The sequence below is a fragment of the Rhinopithecus bieti genome, unplaced genomic scaffold (genome assembly GCF_001698545.2).
Source record: "Rhinopithecus bieti isolate Rb0 unplaced genomic scaffold, ASM169854v2 scaffold_20891, whole genome shotgun sequence".
NCBI classification, from domain to species: Eukaryota; Metazoa; Chordata; class Mammalia; order Primates; family Cercopithecidae; genus Rhinopithecus; species Rhinopithecus bieti.
Genome location: NW_016810137.1, coordinates 189,586 through 206,719, shown reverse-complemented (window position 1 = coordinate 206,719; position 17,134 = coordinate 189,586). Strand labels below are relative to the sequence as shown.

The window sequence follows — 17,134 nt, the reverse complement described above, 5'->3', positions numbered from 1 at the left end:
CACAGGATTGTGACTTCAAGGAAGAATGGAGGGAAGGAGTATAGCTGGCAAGAAACCCCATGGGAAAAAAGAAGGTATTTTCATGCAGGTCTTCACCCAGAAAGCCTGAGTTGACCTTCCAGTGGATGGTCTGTCAGTGGAAGCCCTCTCCTTGGTTCCCATCGCTCCCTGTCTCTTTGGATTAATGATTTGGCTTGTGGACATTGCCCGAGTCTGAGCGTGCGTGGAAGGCCCCTGCTGGCCAGCAGGCTTCTGGGCTGGCTTTGGGTTTTATTCATGAGGTTGGAGCTGAGTAGAGCTTTTCAGGGAGGGAGTTCAGAGGGGAGCCTGGGAGCCTAGGTTGAGGCTGATGCGGATGTGCAGACGCCTCGGCTGAGGGATAACTGGTGTGCAGGCACTGCTGTGTGGGCAGAGGGGGTGTTCTACCAGCCACTCTGGGAAGCCTGAGTGTGCTGCCACAGGCCTGAATGTTGACTCCTGCCCACTTCTGGGGCTGGGTTGGGCCTGCCCTGGGAACTCCTCTTGGCTCCATGAACAGAGACTTAAAAACACCTGCTGCAGAGACTCCCAGACTCTCTTAGTTCATGGGCCTTAGTGTTTCAGTAATTTTTTTTTTTTACAGTGTTCATAGCCGAAAAGAAATACCTAAGTTTTCTTTTTTAAGTAGGTTCGTTTGTTTGTTTGTTTGTTTGTTTTTGTATGAAGTCTCACTCTGTCGCCCAGGCTGGAGTGCAATTGGCTCACTGCAACCTCCGCCTCCCGGGTTCAAGTGATCCTCCTGCCTCAGCCTCCCTAGTAGCTGGGACTACAGGTAAGCACCACCACTCCTGGCTAATTTTTTTGTATTTTTAGTAAAGATAGGGTTTCATCATGTTGGCCAGGCCGGTCTCAAACTCCTGACCTCAGGTAATCTACCCGCCTTGGACTCCCAAAGTACTGGGATTACAGGGGTGAGCCACTATGCCTGGCCTTAAGTAGGTTTAAACAATTAAGTATTTATATCCCAACATCTGAGTAGCCATCTGAAAAAAATGATATACAGAAATTGAAAGGAAAAATATTTATATTCCATTCTTAAATAACCACAATTACTTACTAATGGAATGTACTAGGTACTGCATAGCATATCAGACCTTGGAACCAGATTGATTAGTGCCATCCTTATTTCCCGTTCCACATGACTTTTCACATGGTACTTTTTATCACAGCAACTGCTGAAAACCCAGCCTCAGAAAGAAATGACATCATCAAAAAGAATGTAATGCAGTCTGTTGTTGAAGCTGTGAACTCATGGGGTGTTCAACAAATGTTGAGTGTTGCTCTGTTTCCCTCAAAAATTTAAAATATTTAGTAGCATCCCTGTGAGTTCATCATGGTGCTCTGGGGCACCTCAGCACACAGTCTGAGAAGCACAGACCTGAAACTGCCAAGTAGCACTTGCTCTGTTTAAAGGAGGAAGAAGAGGCAAGTTCTGTCGTCATCATGGCCTTTAAAGGAGTTGGGCAGGTGGATGGACAGACTGTCTTTCTCTGCAGTCTCAGCTCTAGCAGACTGCCTTGTTAGGGGGAAGGTCTTCGTTTGACCAGGGTCTGTGTGTGTGAATCCCTTTCCCTAGGTGGAGAAGAATGATGATAGGCATCTCTTATGCTTCTTTGTTGTTGACTCAGGGCCCTCTGAACTAGATAGCTTAAAGAAAAATGGGATTTTTGACAACCTGAATTCAGGGACCAGGCATTGGACCTTCTGCTAATATCCTTTTCTAATATTTTTTTTTATATTTTATTTTTTGAGACAGAGTCTCACTCTGTCACCCAGGCTGGAGTACAATGGTGCAATCTCAGCTCACTGCAACCTCTGCCTGCCACATTCAAGCAATTCTCCTGCCTCAGCCTCCCGAGTAGCTGGGATTACAGGTGCCCCACCATGCCCAGCTAATTTTTGTAGTTTTAGTAGAGATGGGGCTTCACCATGTTGCTCAGGCTGGTCTCGAACTCCTGACCTCCCAAAGTGCTGAGATTACTGGTATGAGCCACCATGCCCAGCCTCTTTTCTAATTCTTTATCCAGATAGAGTGGGGCTGCAGGGGTGTACTTGGGATGGAGGGTGGCTTCCTGCCACAAGATGTGACAGAGCCCAAAGGACTAATGTATTCTGGTGTCACTTCTAGAGCCTCATGCCAACCTTTCCAGACTCTGGGTTCTGCTACTTATGAAATGCTAGGCAAATTACTTAACCTTTCAGCCTCAGCTTCTTCATCCATAAAATAGAGATAATGGCATCTATTTCATGTAGTTGTAACTAAGATTACACAAGCTAAATACATGCATAGAACCAGCAGAGCCTGGCTATATAAGTGTGCTTTCTTCTCCTACTTCCAAATTTGAGGAAAAAAGGGCTTTCCTCCAAAAGCAAATTGAGCCCTAATGATCTAAGATCTGCAGTTCCACAGTTACCCTCTACTGCTTCTTTTTTCCTTTTTTTTTTTTTTTGAGACTGATTCTCCCTCTATTGCCCAGGCTGGAGTGCAGTGGCGCAATCTTGGCTCACTACAACCTCCACCTCCTGGGTTCAAGTGATTCTCATCCTCCTGAGTAGCTGGGATTACAGGCACCTGCCTTCATGCCCAGCCAATTTTTGTATTTTTAGTAGAGACAGGGGTTTCACCATGTTGGCCAGGCTGGTCTCGAACTTCTGACCTCAAGTGATCCACCCACCTCGGCCTCCCAAACTGCTGGGATTCCAGGCTTGAGCCACCGCACCTGGCCTCTCTACTGCTTCTTAATAACTTCGCTCTGTGGATCTAATTTTCCCAAATCTGCTGAGCTCTGTATCCTGCTTGCTATATTAAAACTTTTTAATGAAGTATATCATACAACACGAACATATACATGTATCCAAGTCAACAAATTTTTATAGCTGAACCCATGTAACCAACACTCAGATCAAGAAACAGACTATTATCAATATCCCAGAATCTCCCTCCAGTCTTCCTGACTTCTAATAGCATAGATTTATTTTGGGGTTTTGTTGTTTTCTATAAATAGGCTCATCTAGTATGTATTTTTGGTTTCTGGCTCTTTTATTCAGAATAATGGAGATATTTATCCATGTTGTGTGTAGCTGTAGATGTTCATTTTCATTGCTGTATAGTAATCATTATGTAAAATACCAAAATTTACCTTCTCTTCTTCTGATTATGAGCATTTGAGTTTTTAGTTTATAGCCATTATGAATGGTGTTGTTACGCACATTCTCATACTTGTCTTTTAATACACATGTGTATGCATTTCTGATGGGTATAAAACTAAGAAAGGAATTGCTGGGTCACGGTATATACCTATATTTAGCTTTAGTTGTAATACCTAGCGTTATTCCAAAGTGGTAGTATTGATTTACACTTCCTCTGTTAGTGTTTGAGAATTCCGGTTGCTTCACATCCTTGCCAACAGTAGGTATTTCTTTTTCATTTTATCCATTCCAGTGGGTATGTTAATAGTATCACATCTCAGTTATAATTTGCATTTTGTTGATGACTAATGAAGTTGGATACCTTTTCATATATCTCTTCACAGTTTGGGTATCCTCTCTGGTAAAGTATCTGTTCTATTCTTTTGCCATTTTTCTTTTGAGTTGTTTTTTATTTATTTGTAGAAGTTCCTCATATATTCTGGATATGAGTTCTTGGTTGGATGGTCTACTGAGCATATTGTCTTATACTCTGTAGGTTTGCTTTTCACTCTCTTTAGGGCATTTGTTAAATGAACAAAGTTCTTATTTAATGTAGTCTAATTTGTCAGTGTTTTTCATTATGGTTATCACTTTTTGTTTCCTTCTAAGAAATTTCTACTTGCTCCAAGATCTTGGCTTTTGCTCATGGTTTTTCTTCTACTTGTTTTTTCTTCTGCCTTTATCTCTTCCAATCCTGCAAGACTCAGCCCAGTGTAATTTCCTGTCTCCTCTAGAAATCCTCCCCAGCATCCATCCTTCCACCTGATTAGATGCCTTTCTCCTCTCTCCCAGAGCTCTGTGTTCATACTTCTATCACAGCTCTTATTACATTGTACCAGAATCTTTACTTAATCCATCTCAGACAGGGTGGAGAGCTGCTCAAGGGCAAGGACCAGAGCATAGCACAGCAGCATGGGGGCCTGGCTGGGAAGATCCCCTCAAGGGGTTCCAGTAAATAGGTAAATGAAATGCCCTCACCTCTCTCTCTTTCTTTAGTTTTCCTATACTACTTCCCAGCCTTTCTTAACCTGTGTCTTCTTTTAATGAACATAAACATCTTTCACACTCTGGGGAGGGGGGCGGTGGTGCTCTAGATTGAGAGTCAATTACATTACAGTGTTTCAGGGAGGGCTGATCAGCAGTGTCCAAAACAGTAGACATCAGGAAAGGAAGGTGCTGGAATTCATTAAGCCCAGAGAAAGTACCTTTGCAGTGTATAATAGGAAAGCCATTATTATTATTATTTTTTGTTGCGATGGAGTTTCACTCTTGTTGCCTAGGCTTGAGTGCAATGGCACGATCTTGGCTCACCGCAACCTCTGCTTCCTGGGTTCAAGCGATTCTCCTGCCTCAGCCTCCCGAGTAGCTGGGATTACAGGCATGCGCCACCATGCCTGGCTATGTTTTGTATTTTTAGTAGAGACGAGATTTCTCTATGTTGGTCAGACTGGTCTCAAACTCCCGACCTCAGGTGATCCACCCGCCTCGGCCTCCCAAAGTGCTGGGATTACAGGCATGAGCCACTGGGCCCGGTCTTATAAGCTTTTCAGAGAGCAATTTTAATTGAGTTTTATTGGGCTGAAGCCACTCGTGCCCAGAATCGTTTGGGTTTTCACAGGGGGAGGACCCCTTTGGAAAATTGAGTGGTTGTGGTTGCTGTAAGTGGGTTAGACCCTTCACTGGGAAGGCCAGAGGGGACTAGAGATGGGCCTGGACTGTGGAGCCCAACCGCTGTTCACCCTATCTAGGGAAGGCTGTTCTAGTTACAGAGTACAGCAGGTGTAAAGGCCCTGGAGTAGGAACTCACCTGGTGTGTTTGAGCGCATGGTAAGCGGACAGTGTGGCTGGAGTGGAGAGAGTGAGGGAGAAAGAATAGTTGAAATGGGGCCAGAGATATAAAAGGGACACAGACAATGGAGGGCTTTATAAGTCATTGTAAAGATTTGGGCTTTTACTCTTAGTAATGGGAGCTATGGTTTTGAGAGTTTTGAATAGATGGGTTGACAGGAACCATGATGCTGGTAGGGAGTACATGTGATGGGTGTAGCTCATTGAGGATCTGTTCTTAGTGAAATCGGAAGCAGAGGCAGCTAAAAGAGTGAGGATGAGGGAGGAGGTGTTGAAGCTGAGAGCTGGAGGGAAAGCTAAACCCCAGCCCAGAGACTTCCAGTACCACTGGGCTCTGAGTACCCACTGTTCTTTGTAAATGGCTTCTCATTGGTCTTTGTGTTCTCATTATAGAGGTGGGGTAGTCCCCCTAAACTATCTGTGGTAAAACGGAGGTATTAGGATTTTACCCAGTGCTTTTAGCCTTTATTATTTCCCAGTCTTCCTTGGAGAAGGTGCAGCTTGTGGATGGTAAGTTTCTTCTAGAGCAGAGGAGGCATCTTGCCATCAGTCAAGTTGAGCTCAGCTAGACCAGAGAGTGTGGGAAGGGTGAGAAGGAGGTCAAGACTTAGAGTCAGGAAGAAGTTGACACTTGAACTGGATATTTAAGAAAGAATGCAGGGCAAAGGACACTGAAGATCAAAGGAATTAGTTGAACAAAAGCTTGGCGGCATGAACATTCCTGGCATGTGCAGGAAATGTCATCCAGTGAGATGTGGCTGGCCAGAGCGAAGGTGCTGCTGTGAGATAGGACTGTGGCCTCTGGATCGTTGCAATTGCAGGACCCACCATGTTCTCCTTGCCAGAGTGAAAGAGGGCAGTGTTTGGTCCCCAGGAGCAGGGTTTTTGTGGATCAGGCTTCCAATCTGCCTTCTTTTTCCAAGTGGTGACAAGACATTGGGCAGAGTAGGTGCCATAGTCTTGAAAGGGCTAGGATAAGCCACTTGCTGAGAGGCTGAGTTTCCAGAATGGCAGAAACAGCCATGTCTAGGTTTTTAAAACTATGTGAGAAACAACCAGATTTCCTTTGGCCTGGAATTGCCTAACAAGCCCTCACTCCAATTCAGGCTTTCAGGAAGTGTTTAAACCCAGCTTTCAACTTCTGCAGGATCTGCACTGAAGTGGAGAAGGACCATCTGGCAGGAAAAGGGACTGAAATATGGTTGAGGTTGAAAAAGCAGACTTAAAGGGCTTTCTTTGAGGAGGAGGGTTGGGAAAGAGGATGTGGGAATGATAAGTGGACAATGAAGAGATGGAAAAAGTTCTTTTTTTCTGATTATTACGCAACAACAAAAAAAATCATCTTTTCCTGTGGCTAGCTGAGGGAGATTTCAGCCTCACGGGTACCTGTAAAACACCCATCTATCCTCTGACCTCCCAGCAAAACAAATGTTGGTTCCTCTCCACTTGACCAGGCTCGCTATCCCCACTACATTTTTACTTGAAGGGCTTTCTGGACCTGGGGCTGAAATGGAAAAGATCTAAGGTGTGAAGTGTACAGAAGTAGTGAAGGAGAAAAGGTTTACTGTTTTGCAGGGAATGGGACAGTCTTGAGAAAATCCTTCCTGGCACTCTTTTCTTTTCTTTTTTTATAAAGACAGGGTCTCACGCTGTCACCCAGGCTGGAGTGCAGGGTCATGATTATAGTTCACTGCAGCCTTGGACTCTTGGGCTCAAGTGATCCTCCCACCTCAGGCTCCAAAGTAGCTGGGACTATAGGTGTGCATCACCACACCCTGCTAATTTTTTATTTTTAGTGAAGACAGGGTCTCACTTGTTTCCTAGGCTGATCTTGAACTCCTGGGCTCAAACAGTACTCCTGCCTCTGCCTCCCAAAGTGCTGGGATTACAGGTGAAAGCTCACATTTTTGAGAACCTTGGTTTGGGTACTTACAAGGAACTTAATCTAAGGTTACTGAAGCTTGCGGTGGCTCTGGGTTGTGTGTGCAGGTTGGGGGAAGGGAGAGAATGGAGGCAGCACCAAGAAGATAGAAGGAAAGGGGCCATAGCTTTCTCTCAGGTTTTTTCTTAGTCTGTTTCTAGGAGCCCTTTTATCCCTTTGAGAACCAGGCAAGTGGTCGATCAGTGGGGAGGTTAGGCAGGGAGGGTCTGTGCCTTTTGCTTACAGCATTGGTGGGCTTTGCTTATAGCTCTTTCTAGGAAGCAGGGGAGCTTTTCCACAGGAATTTTCCTCGCTGCTTCAGGAAGAACAGGGGCTAATGGGAGGATCCAGAAGACGCAAGTGCCGAGGGTGAGGTCTAAGTCTCATGCGGAGAAGGATCATCCTGATTTAGTTGCATTTGTTAAGCTCCTTAGAATCTGAGGGCCAGTATTGGTTGCTGAGACTCTTGGCAGCCCTCCTCTGGGGAGCTGCCAGTCTGTTCCTCATGTCCTTGGCCAGGGCCCATGGATGAGGAAAGGTGCAGGAAGGAGTTGGCAAGAAGGTAAAGAGGGTCTGAGGAGGTGTTTGCTGGGCAGGATGAGTAAGCAGGTTGGCCCCGGGGCAGTCAGATGACACCTGCACACTGTAGGGTCACTGTACTGTCATTGTACTGCTGGCCCTCTCCTGGCTCTCACCATGTTCTCAGAACACACACAAGAGCTCTGTTCCAGTTCCCACCTTCTCTGTCCCTTTAGGCCACTGCCTTAACTTTGACTTCCATGTGAGCAGAATTGCTTAGGAGAGTAGTGGAACATAGATGTAGCAGAAATTCTCTCCTGTGGTTGAGAGGTTTCCTATCTTCGGGCATCTTGACTTCTTACCTCGGCTATAAAGCAGAGTGCTGAGCAATGTTTACGTTTCCTCTCAGTGGCAACATTAACCTCAGCAGAATGGGAGGCTTTCCTCCAAATGCTTGCCATTTCTTCCTGTTTGCTCAGGGCTCAGCTGTCTCCTGCTTCAAGAGCAAGGCATACTGTCACATCCACAGTTATGCCTGCAGAAAAGTCTCAGACAGACATTTAGAAATGTCACCTAAACAAGGACAGACAGGCTTTTTGCTCTAGGATAGGAACGTTCATTCTTAGAGGTGGGGCACGCCTCAGAAAGAGCTCCCTTCAGAGACTGACCTCTCATCAGTCCCTTCTTGGACCTTTGAGAGAGCCTCTGTGGATAAGGTGATGGGACTGGGTCAGAGGGAGAAGGAGCACTTAGGATGCTAGAGAGAGTTGCCTGGTGAAGGCTGGACTGAGCAAAAGCTGTCAGCCTTCCAGAAGGTCTTTCTTCCTGTGGCAGTGAGGGGAATTGATGGAGGTTTCAAGCAGTCAGGAGGCTTTGCCCTGCACTGCTCCTGCCCAGCCGTCCAGTAGGTTTTGTGTGGCTGTTCCCAATGCCATGCCTCCTAACCCTTCCAGCTGGGACGCAGGCTAGAGAGCTGTGACACTTACCTGCTGCTTGGGAGGTCAGGTTGGAGCTGACTGGACCAGGTGGAGGCCATGGATGAGGAGGCACAGCACTGCAGTGGAGGGAGCCCGCTGCATCTAACTGGGTCACTTGTGCTCAGCTCTGGCCAACTGTTGTCGTACAGGAGAGCACACAGTGATGGCAAATTTTCTCATTTTTCTTTTTTTTTTTTTTTTTGAGACGGAGTCTGGCTCTGTCGCTCAGGCTGGAGTGCAGTGGCCGAATCTCAGCTCACTGCAAGCTCTGCCTCTCGGGTTCCCGCCATTCTCCTGCCTCAGCCTCCCAAGTAGCTGGGACTACAGGCGCTGCCACCAGGCCCGGCTAGTTTTTTGTATTTTTAGTAGAGACGGGGTTTCACTGAGTTAGCCAGGATGGTCTCGATCTCCTGACCTCGTGATCCGCCCATCTCGGCCTCCCAAAGTGCTGGGATTACAGGCTTGAGCCACCGCACCCAGCCTCATTTTTCAAAAGGAACTAGAATCTGAATTTTTCTTTCTATTCACCTGCTTTCTTAAGCTTCACAACTAATTCAAATTATTTAAAATAAAAGGAAGGCCAAATGAGACATGTTTTTGCTTCTGCAGACTGCAAATATATGACTTCTGATATAAACTCTTTTTCCCAGGAGTTTAGAAATGAGGAGAAAGCAAGCAAAGGGATCAGGGTGGTTGGCAGGAAGAGTACTTTTAAAATACAGGAAGACAGAGCACACCTGGAGACTGAGGAAATGGCTTAGATGAGCCATTGGAAATGCTTTCACTGGATCCTGTGGTGTACACATTCCTTTGTGGTTGACGGCCAGTGGTTCTCTGTGTGGTGGAAGAAGCTAATGGGATGGGGGGAGGAGGAAGAGGGGCTGAGTGCCCATCTTTTAGTTGCAGATAGCTAGGCTGATTCTTGGGTGAGTCGTGACCCCACTAAGTCCCTAGAGAACATGCTGTGGGACACACATTTTTGCACTTAAGGGCATATAAGCTTGGTTTAAAGCACTTACTAAAATGCAGATTCCTAGGCCCCAGCCCCACAGATTCCCATTCAGCAGGTGGGGCCTGGGACTCTGCATTTTAAAGCACCCCATCAATGTTAAAGAAAGTAAGTGGACGGTGGAGTGAGACAGAGCTGGGTCTACATTCCTGCTCTATTCCTTCACTAGGTGAGTAACCTTGGTCCAGTCATTTAATTTCTCTGAATTTAAATTTCCTGATCAGAAAAAAGAGACTGTACTATCACTACTTTGTAGAATGGTGAGAACTAAGTTAGAAGACAGTTGGAGGCAGTACAGGGTCCTGGCCCAGAGCTGGGGCACTGGTGCAGGCCACCTGGGCATAAATCCTTGCCTTGCCCCTTTTTAGCCATGTGACTTGGAGCAAGCTAGTTAACTGCTCTCTTTCTTGGTTTCCTTGGTAAAGTGTAACTAACCCTGTGAAATATTAATAGTACCCATCTCACAGGGTTGTTAAAGGGTTAAATGACTTACTATACGTGAAGTGCTTGTAACTTTAGCTGTTATAATTACGTGTATAAAAAGTCCAGCAGTGTGTCTCATAGTAAATGCTCTTTTGCTTTTCCTTAGGTCCCCTTACTGTGGGTAACAGATTAAGGCTTAATTCAAATATCACCTCCTGATGAGGCCTTCCTGGAGTCCACTTTTTACTTTCTCATCTCCCTTCACATTGAGCTTCTCCAGGGCAGGGACTGTGTCTTTCCATTTTAATATCCTCGTACCTTGCACAGTGCCTGACACAGGGTCAGTGAATGGAATGATAGTACTAGGGAGTCTGGAAGATGACTCACACTTGTGAATGGAGAGGTTGTCTTCCAAATACCTAGGGAAGTGTGATCTGGAAGAACAAACATTTATTAAGCTTCTGTTGCCAGACAGGGCAATCATGGGAGGTAGGTCATGTTGCTCTTATGGCTGTTATAGTGACAAAGTGAGTCTTTGACCCTCACTGGAGCAAGGTCACATAACTAGCGGTTGTCAGAAGGCAGGGCTGGACTCAAGGCTGATGTTTTTCCCACTGCCCCTAGGGGCCTGCCACTGTGCCTCTTTGTCTGGATGCAGTTTGTAGAAAAGTTCCAGAGGTACCTTATTCCATTCCTTTCTCTGAATCGTAACTCTTGAGATAGTTGCCTATAATTTGTCAGAGCTGTGTTTTTGAGGAACTTGGGATTGATGGTATATGCTAGTTAAACAATTTCCTTTTCTAAACATGCAGTTTCTGCCTGGACTTTGCCATTGATGGGCCTGGGAACTAGCAAAGAAACCTCTCCTCATGCTTGAGTCTCTGCTCCATTCCCATGGGCATTTCCTCTGCTTTAGGAGCATCTTCTCTCCCTGCAGCCTGACTAGCCAGGATATCAGGCTAAAAGCATAGATGAGGGCCTGGGGCTGCTTTTAGGAGGTGGGGAGAAATGGTGTAGCCCAGGAAGCCAGAATGCTGAGAGTCCTCAAGCCTGAGCTTCAGGTGTAAAGGGTTAACCTGGCCTTCAGCTCCTCAAGTCCCAAATTATTCTCTGATCCTGATAGACCTGGCCCGGAGAGAGCAGTTGGTGGGGAGGTTGGTGAGTAGGCATCTCTGTTTTTCTAACCTCGTGCACCCTTCTGAGGTTCTCAGCAGTGCTGGCTCAAGATGCCTGAATTCCCAGGCCACTTCTGAGAATGGCAGCTGCACTCTTGGAGAAATGTGACTAAGGGTCCCTGTCATGGGCCTGGAGGCAATTTTGTTCCGCTTCTTTCTTGGTTACATCTTCACAGGATTTTTCCTCTTAGTCACCCAGATGTCAGAGTCAACTACATTTCTCTTTCTTAGTAAGCTGGCTCTGTGTTCTCATATACAACTACATGATAGCATTTCAGAGCAGTGAGTCTACCCTCCTAAAAGCAGAAATTCAAGGAAAGAAAGAATATGTTTTTCATCATGTTCTTTTAACATATTTCAGTTTCTGGTCATGCCACAAATCTTTTGCCTTTTCTCCAAGGGCCTGCCCTGGAACTGATAGAGCAGGTCAAGTGTTGTTTTCATGGATGGCGATGGTTATTGTGACCGTTGCTACAGTTGAAAGCTGATGCTTAGCAAGTTGATTCCTATAGCACTGTGGTTCCTGAGGACCCTGAAAACTGGCCTGATAAAACTTCCAAAGGTTGCCTTTTCTCTCCCTTCTCTGTTGTACATGTAGCCATATGATATGTAGCCCAGGAAGCTAAGTGCCAAGCACTTTACTTGGCACTGGGCTGGTGCAGGTAGAGAGTATCTCACTAGAGCCAGTGTGCATAGATGCCCTGGGAGCAAGATTGACTTTATCGTCGTCATCATCATCATCATCATCATCATCATCATCACTAGTGTTATGCTGATGAATATAGACTTAAACTTATAGGGCCAAGCATGGTGGCTCATGCCTGTAATCCTAGCACTTTGGGAGGCCGAGGCACGAGGATCACTTGAGACCAGGAGTTCGAGACCAGCCTGGGCAACATAGAGAAACCCCATCTCTACCAAAAAGAGAAAAGTTAGCTGGACCAACTCCATTTTATTTTATTTTATTTTATTTTATTTATTTATTTTTTTTGAGGACGGAGTCTCGCTCTGTCCCCGCCGGGCTGGAGTGCAGTGGCCGGATCTCCCCGGCTCCCACTGCAAAACTCCGGCTCCCGGGTTCACGCCATTCTCCTGCCTCCAGCCTTCCCGAGTCTAGCTGGGACTAGCAGGCGCGCCGCCACCACAGTACCAGTTCAAGCCCGGCTAGCTTTTTGTATTTTTTACGTTCAGAGACGGGGTTTGCACCGTGTTAGGGCAGGATGGTCTCGATCTCCTGACCTTCGTGATCCGCCCGTCTCGCCCTCGCCAATAGTGCTGGGAAATGAGCAGGCTGTGAGCGCGCACGCGAACCGGCCGAGCGCAACTCCATTTTATGAAAGGTAAAAGTGAGGCATGAGAGTTGGTTTCTTTTTTCCAAGGAAGCATCTTGGCCGTATTCACGCTTGGAGGGAATGTTTCATTGGGCTGTCACCATCAGATAATCATCCTGCCTAACTGGCTGCTTCCTCTCTTTCCGGTTAGGCCATATCACTCCCTATCACCCATCACGCAAAGCGCACAACCTGAGCGCTTTACGCGAAGTTTAAAGAAATTCAGAGCTAGCACAGTTCATGCTCTGAGATTAGGAAAGAAGTATAAAGGTATCAAGAATTAGGAGCTTTTTTTTTTTTTTTTTTTTTCTTTTTTTTGAGAGCGGGGTCTCGCTCTGTCGGCCGCCGGGGCCCCTGGAGTGGGGCAGTGACCTGGATCTGCAGCTCCACTGCAAGCTCCGGCCCCCGGGTTAACGGCCATTCTCCTGCCTCCAGCTCCGCGCGCGTAGCTGGATCACAGGCACCCGCCAACCCGTCGGCCGGCTACTAGTTTTTTGTATTTTTTTTTTTTTAGTAGAGACAGGGTTTCACCGTGTTGCCCAGGATGGTCTCGCTCTCCTGACCTCGTGATCCGCCCGTCTTGGCCTCCCAAAGTGCTGGGATTACAGGCTTGAGCCACCGCGCCCGGCCAAGAATTAGGACTTGACTTATTTTTATTATCAGAACCAATGACTTATTTGCACCAAGGTAAGATGGTCTCCAGGATTAAGGTCATCAGTGGCCATAAATAAATATGTTTAATTTTCGCATCCAGATATACTTCATTTTGGTCAGTGTGGTGGAGGATGCCAGTCAGAGGGAGAGAACTGCTGTTGGTGAACTGTTCAGCTTCCCTGATGGTGGTGTTCGCCTAGGCTGTGGTGCACCTTGACGTTGGAAATGTGCTTGACGTGTCGTTTGTGTTGTTGCTCACCCCCATTCTCCAAGGCACTTAAAAAGATTTATTTAGCTCTTAAGTTTTAATGTCTATATTGAGATGTAATTAACATGCTATAAAATTCATTTATATAATGTAATGGTTTTAATATATTCACAAGAGTTGTACAACCATTACCACTATCTAATTCCAGAACATTTTTATCACCCCAAAAAGAAACCCCATACTCCTATCAGCCATGTCCCATTCTGCCATCCTCAACCAGTGCTAGGCAGCTCCTAGTTTACTTTCTGTCTCTATAGATTTGCCTGTTCTGGACGTTTCACAAAAGTGGAATCAAGGTTTATTCATGTTGTAGAATGTATCAGTACTTTACTCCTTTTTATGTCTGAATAATATTCCATTGTATTGATATATACCACATTTTGTTTATCATCGGTTGATGGACATTTGGGTTAGTTCCACATTTTGGCTACTATGAGTAATTTTGTTATGAACATTTATGTACAAGTGATTGTGTGGACATATATGTTCTTTTCTCCTGAACAGATACCTAGGAGTGGGTCATCCTGGTTTATATGGTAACTCTGAGTATAACTTTTTGAGGAACCACCAAATTGTTTCCAGAGTGGCTGTGCCATTTTACATTTCTACCAGTAAGGAATGAAAGTTCCAGTTTCTCTACAGTCTCACTAGCATTTATTTGTTTTTATCTGTCTTTTTTTTGTTATAGCAATCCTAGTGGATGTGAAGTAATATCTCATGTGGTTTTGATTTTTATTTCCCTAATGACTAATGATATTGAGCATTGTTTCATATGCTTATTGGCCAACTTTATATCTTTGGAGAATTTCTGTTCCAAATCCTTTGTCTAATTTTTAATTGGGTTACTTTTTTATTATTGAGTTGAAAGAATTCTTTATAAATTCTGGATACAAGTTTCTTAGCAGATACGTGATTCGCAAACAATTTCTCCCATTCTTTAGGCTGTCTTTTCACTTTCTTGATGGTGTTGCTTACAGCACAAAAGTTCTTTATTTTGACATAATACAATTCATGTCCTTTTTCCTTTGTGTGTATGTGTGTGTGTGTGTGTGTGTGTGCGCGCGCGTGTGTGCGCGCATGCTTTTGGTGTTATATCTAAGAAACCATTGCCTAATCCAATGTCATAAAGATTTACTTCTGTTTTCTTCTAGCTTTGCTTTTGTAATTGTAGTTCTTACATTTAGGGCTATACACATTTTTTACTTTATTTTTAAATATGGTATGAAGTGGGGCCCTACTTTATTCTTTTGTATATGGATATCCAGTTTTCTCAGCACAGTTTGTTGAAAAGACTCTTCTTTCCCCATGAATTGCCTTGGCATCCTTATTGAAAATCTGTTGACCATAAATGTAAGGGATTGTTTCTGGACTCTGGATTCTGTTGTATTGATCTCTATTTCTATTCTTATGTCAGTACTGCACTGTCTTGGTTACTTGTTTTTTTTTTTTTTTTTATTGGCAACTCAGAGTCTTCTAACCTTGTTCTTCTTTTTCAAGATTGTTTTGGCTGTCCTGTATCCCTTGCATTTCCAAAAAATTTTAGGATCAGCTTGCCAATTTCTGAAAAGAAGCTAGCTGGGATTTTGATGGGTATTCTGTTGAGTCTGTAAATCAATTTAGGGAGAATTGCCATCTTAACAGTATTAAATTTTCTGGTCCATGAATATGGTATGTCTTTTCATTTTTTAAGTCTTTAATTTCTTTCAATGATGTTTTATAATTTGCAGTATACATGTCTTGCATTTCTTTTATTTATTTCTAAGTGATTTACTATTTTTGCCGCTATTGTTAATAGAATTGTTTTCTTCATTTCATTTTCAGATTGTTCATTGCTAGTATATAGAAATAAAATTGATTTTTTTTTTTTTTTGAGGCAGAGTCTTGCTCTGTTACCCAGGCTGGAGTGCAGTGGTGCAATCTTGGCTTACTGCAACCTCTGCCTCCCAGGTTCAAGTTACTTTCATGCCTCAGCCTCCCAAGTAACTGGGATTACACACATGGACCACCACACTTGGCTAATTTTTATATCTTTAGTAGAGATGGGGTTTTGCCATGTTGGCCAGGCTGGTCTCGAACTCATGGTCTCAAGGGATCTGCCTGCCTTGGCTTCCCAAAGTGCTGGAATTACAAATGTGAGCCACTGTGCCTGACCCCAAATTGATCTTTAATATTGATTTTGTATCCTGCACACTTACTTGAACTCACTCAGCAGTTTAATAGGTTTTTTAGTGGAATCCTTAGGATTTTCTACATACAAAATCATGCCATTTGCAAATGGAGATAGTTTTACTTCCTTCTTTCCAACCCAAATGTACCCTTAAATTTTAATCTTTGTATTCCTTTTATTACTTGGCATAAAATAGTGTTCCTGAAAGGGTAGTGCATTTACCACTGGTGATATATTAGCTAAGAATATATGGTACATGAACAGACATTTTTTACTTTTAAATATTTAAATACCTTAATGTATATTACTTTTATTTTAATGGGTATTAGAAAAAATATGATTAGCACTTCTAGCTCTCAATTTCATGATGTGTACTCAAATGTTACTTTATCATAATGGTTTTCCCTGAACATCTTATTTAAAATAAGATACCCTCTTCACCACTCCCTTTCCCTCTACTTTGCTTAAGTTTTTTTTAATTTAATTTTATTTTATTTTATTTATTTTATTTTTTTTGAGACAGAGTCTTGCCTTGTCACTCAGGCTGGAGTGCAATGGTGCAATCTTGGCTCACTGCAACCTCCTTCTCCCAGGTTCAAGCAGTTCTCCTGCCTCAGCCTCCCAAGTAGCTGAGATTACAGCTGCCTGCCACCACACCTGGCTGATTTTTGTATTTTTAGTAGAGAAGGGGTTTCACCATATTGCCCAGGCTGGTCTGAACTCCTGACCTCAAGTGAACTGCCTGCCTTGGTCTCCCAAAGTGCTGGGATTACAGGCATGAGCCGCCACGCCCGGCTCTACCTTGCTTAATTTTTTTTCATTCCACTTATCATCACCTTCCATATTATACACAAAGGTACACTTATTATCACACACGTGATAATTCGTGTGTGCTCATTGTCTGTTTTTCCCGACTGGGATGTAAGCTGCATGAGGTCAGAAACTGTATTACTCTTCGCTGGATCACATTTGCCTTGGACATGGGTGCTAGGTAAATATTTGTTGAATGAATAGTTTATTGTTTAGAATAAGGTTACTTTTTTCTTTTTAAGCAAAGGAAGTCAGTTTCAAGTATATTCAAGAAAAATATTGAATAGTATGTCAGGAGGTATGCAAATATGGCAAAAACCATGGACTATATAGAATGATAGAGGTTTAGGAAACTCTAACTTAAGGAATGAGGAGAGATGAATGGAGATGGAGTTTCTTGGGCTTGTTTATTTTGTTTTCTGTGAAGTGATGTGATGTTAGCTCACACTCTTCCCTATTCCGGCCAGGGGTTTCTTGGGGGCTCTTAAGCTGTAACACATGGAGTTAAACATTAAGTGGGAAAGCAGTTTCTACCATCTGCCACAGAAACCCTCTTGGCACTTTTGGAGGTCATCTGGAAGATGTTCAAGGTGCTTTTGGCTGCCGATAGAAACTTGGCTTACCGGCATTGTCTTCTTTGCAGGGCTCTGGGTTTGCAGAGAGCCGAAATGACCATGACTGCCAACAAGAATTCCAGCATCACCCATGGAGCCGGAAGCACTAAGGCGCCTCAGGGGACTCTGAGCAGGTGGGTAAGGAAGCACTTGTGGGGCGTGGCAGCAAGGGACCTAGGTCCTGGGTGGG

The 17,134-nt window shown here is 44.4% G+C and overlaps 1 protein-coding gene across 13 annotated transcripts in view; it reads left to right on the top strand.

The window, feature by feature from the left end:
* Positions 1-17,134, top strand: part of DENND2B (DENN domain containing 2B) — a 180,175-nt gene that overhangs the window by 106,691 nt on the left and 56,350 nt on the right. For 12 of the 13 annotated variants that reach the window (XM_017891404.1, XM_017891405.1, XM_017891403.1 and 9 more), the window contains one exon: positions 16,974-17,078. In XM_017891404.1, coding sequence (XP_017746893.1) covers positions 16,999-17,078 — 80 coding nt within the window. In that variant the 5' untranslated portion in view covers positions 16,974-16,998. Of the gene's footprint in view, positions 1-4; positions 75-16,973; positions 17,079-17,134 lie in introns of those variants that run through there. The other variant, XM_017891408.1, reaches the window with a different exon arrangement.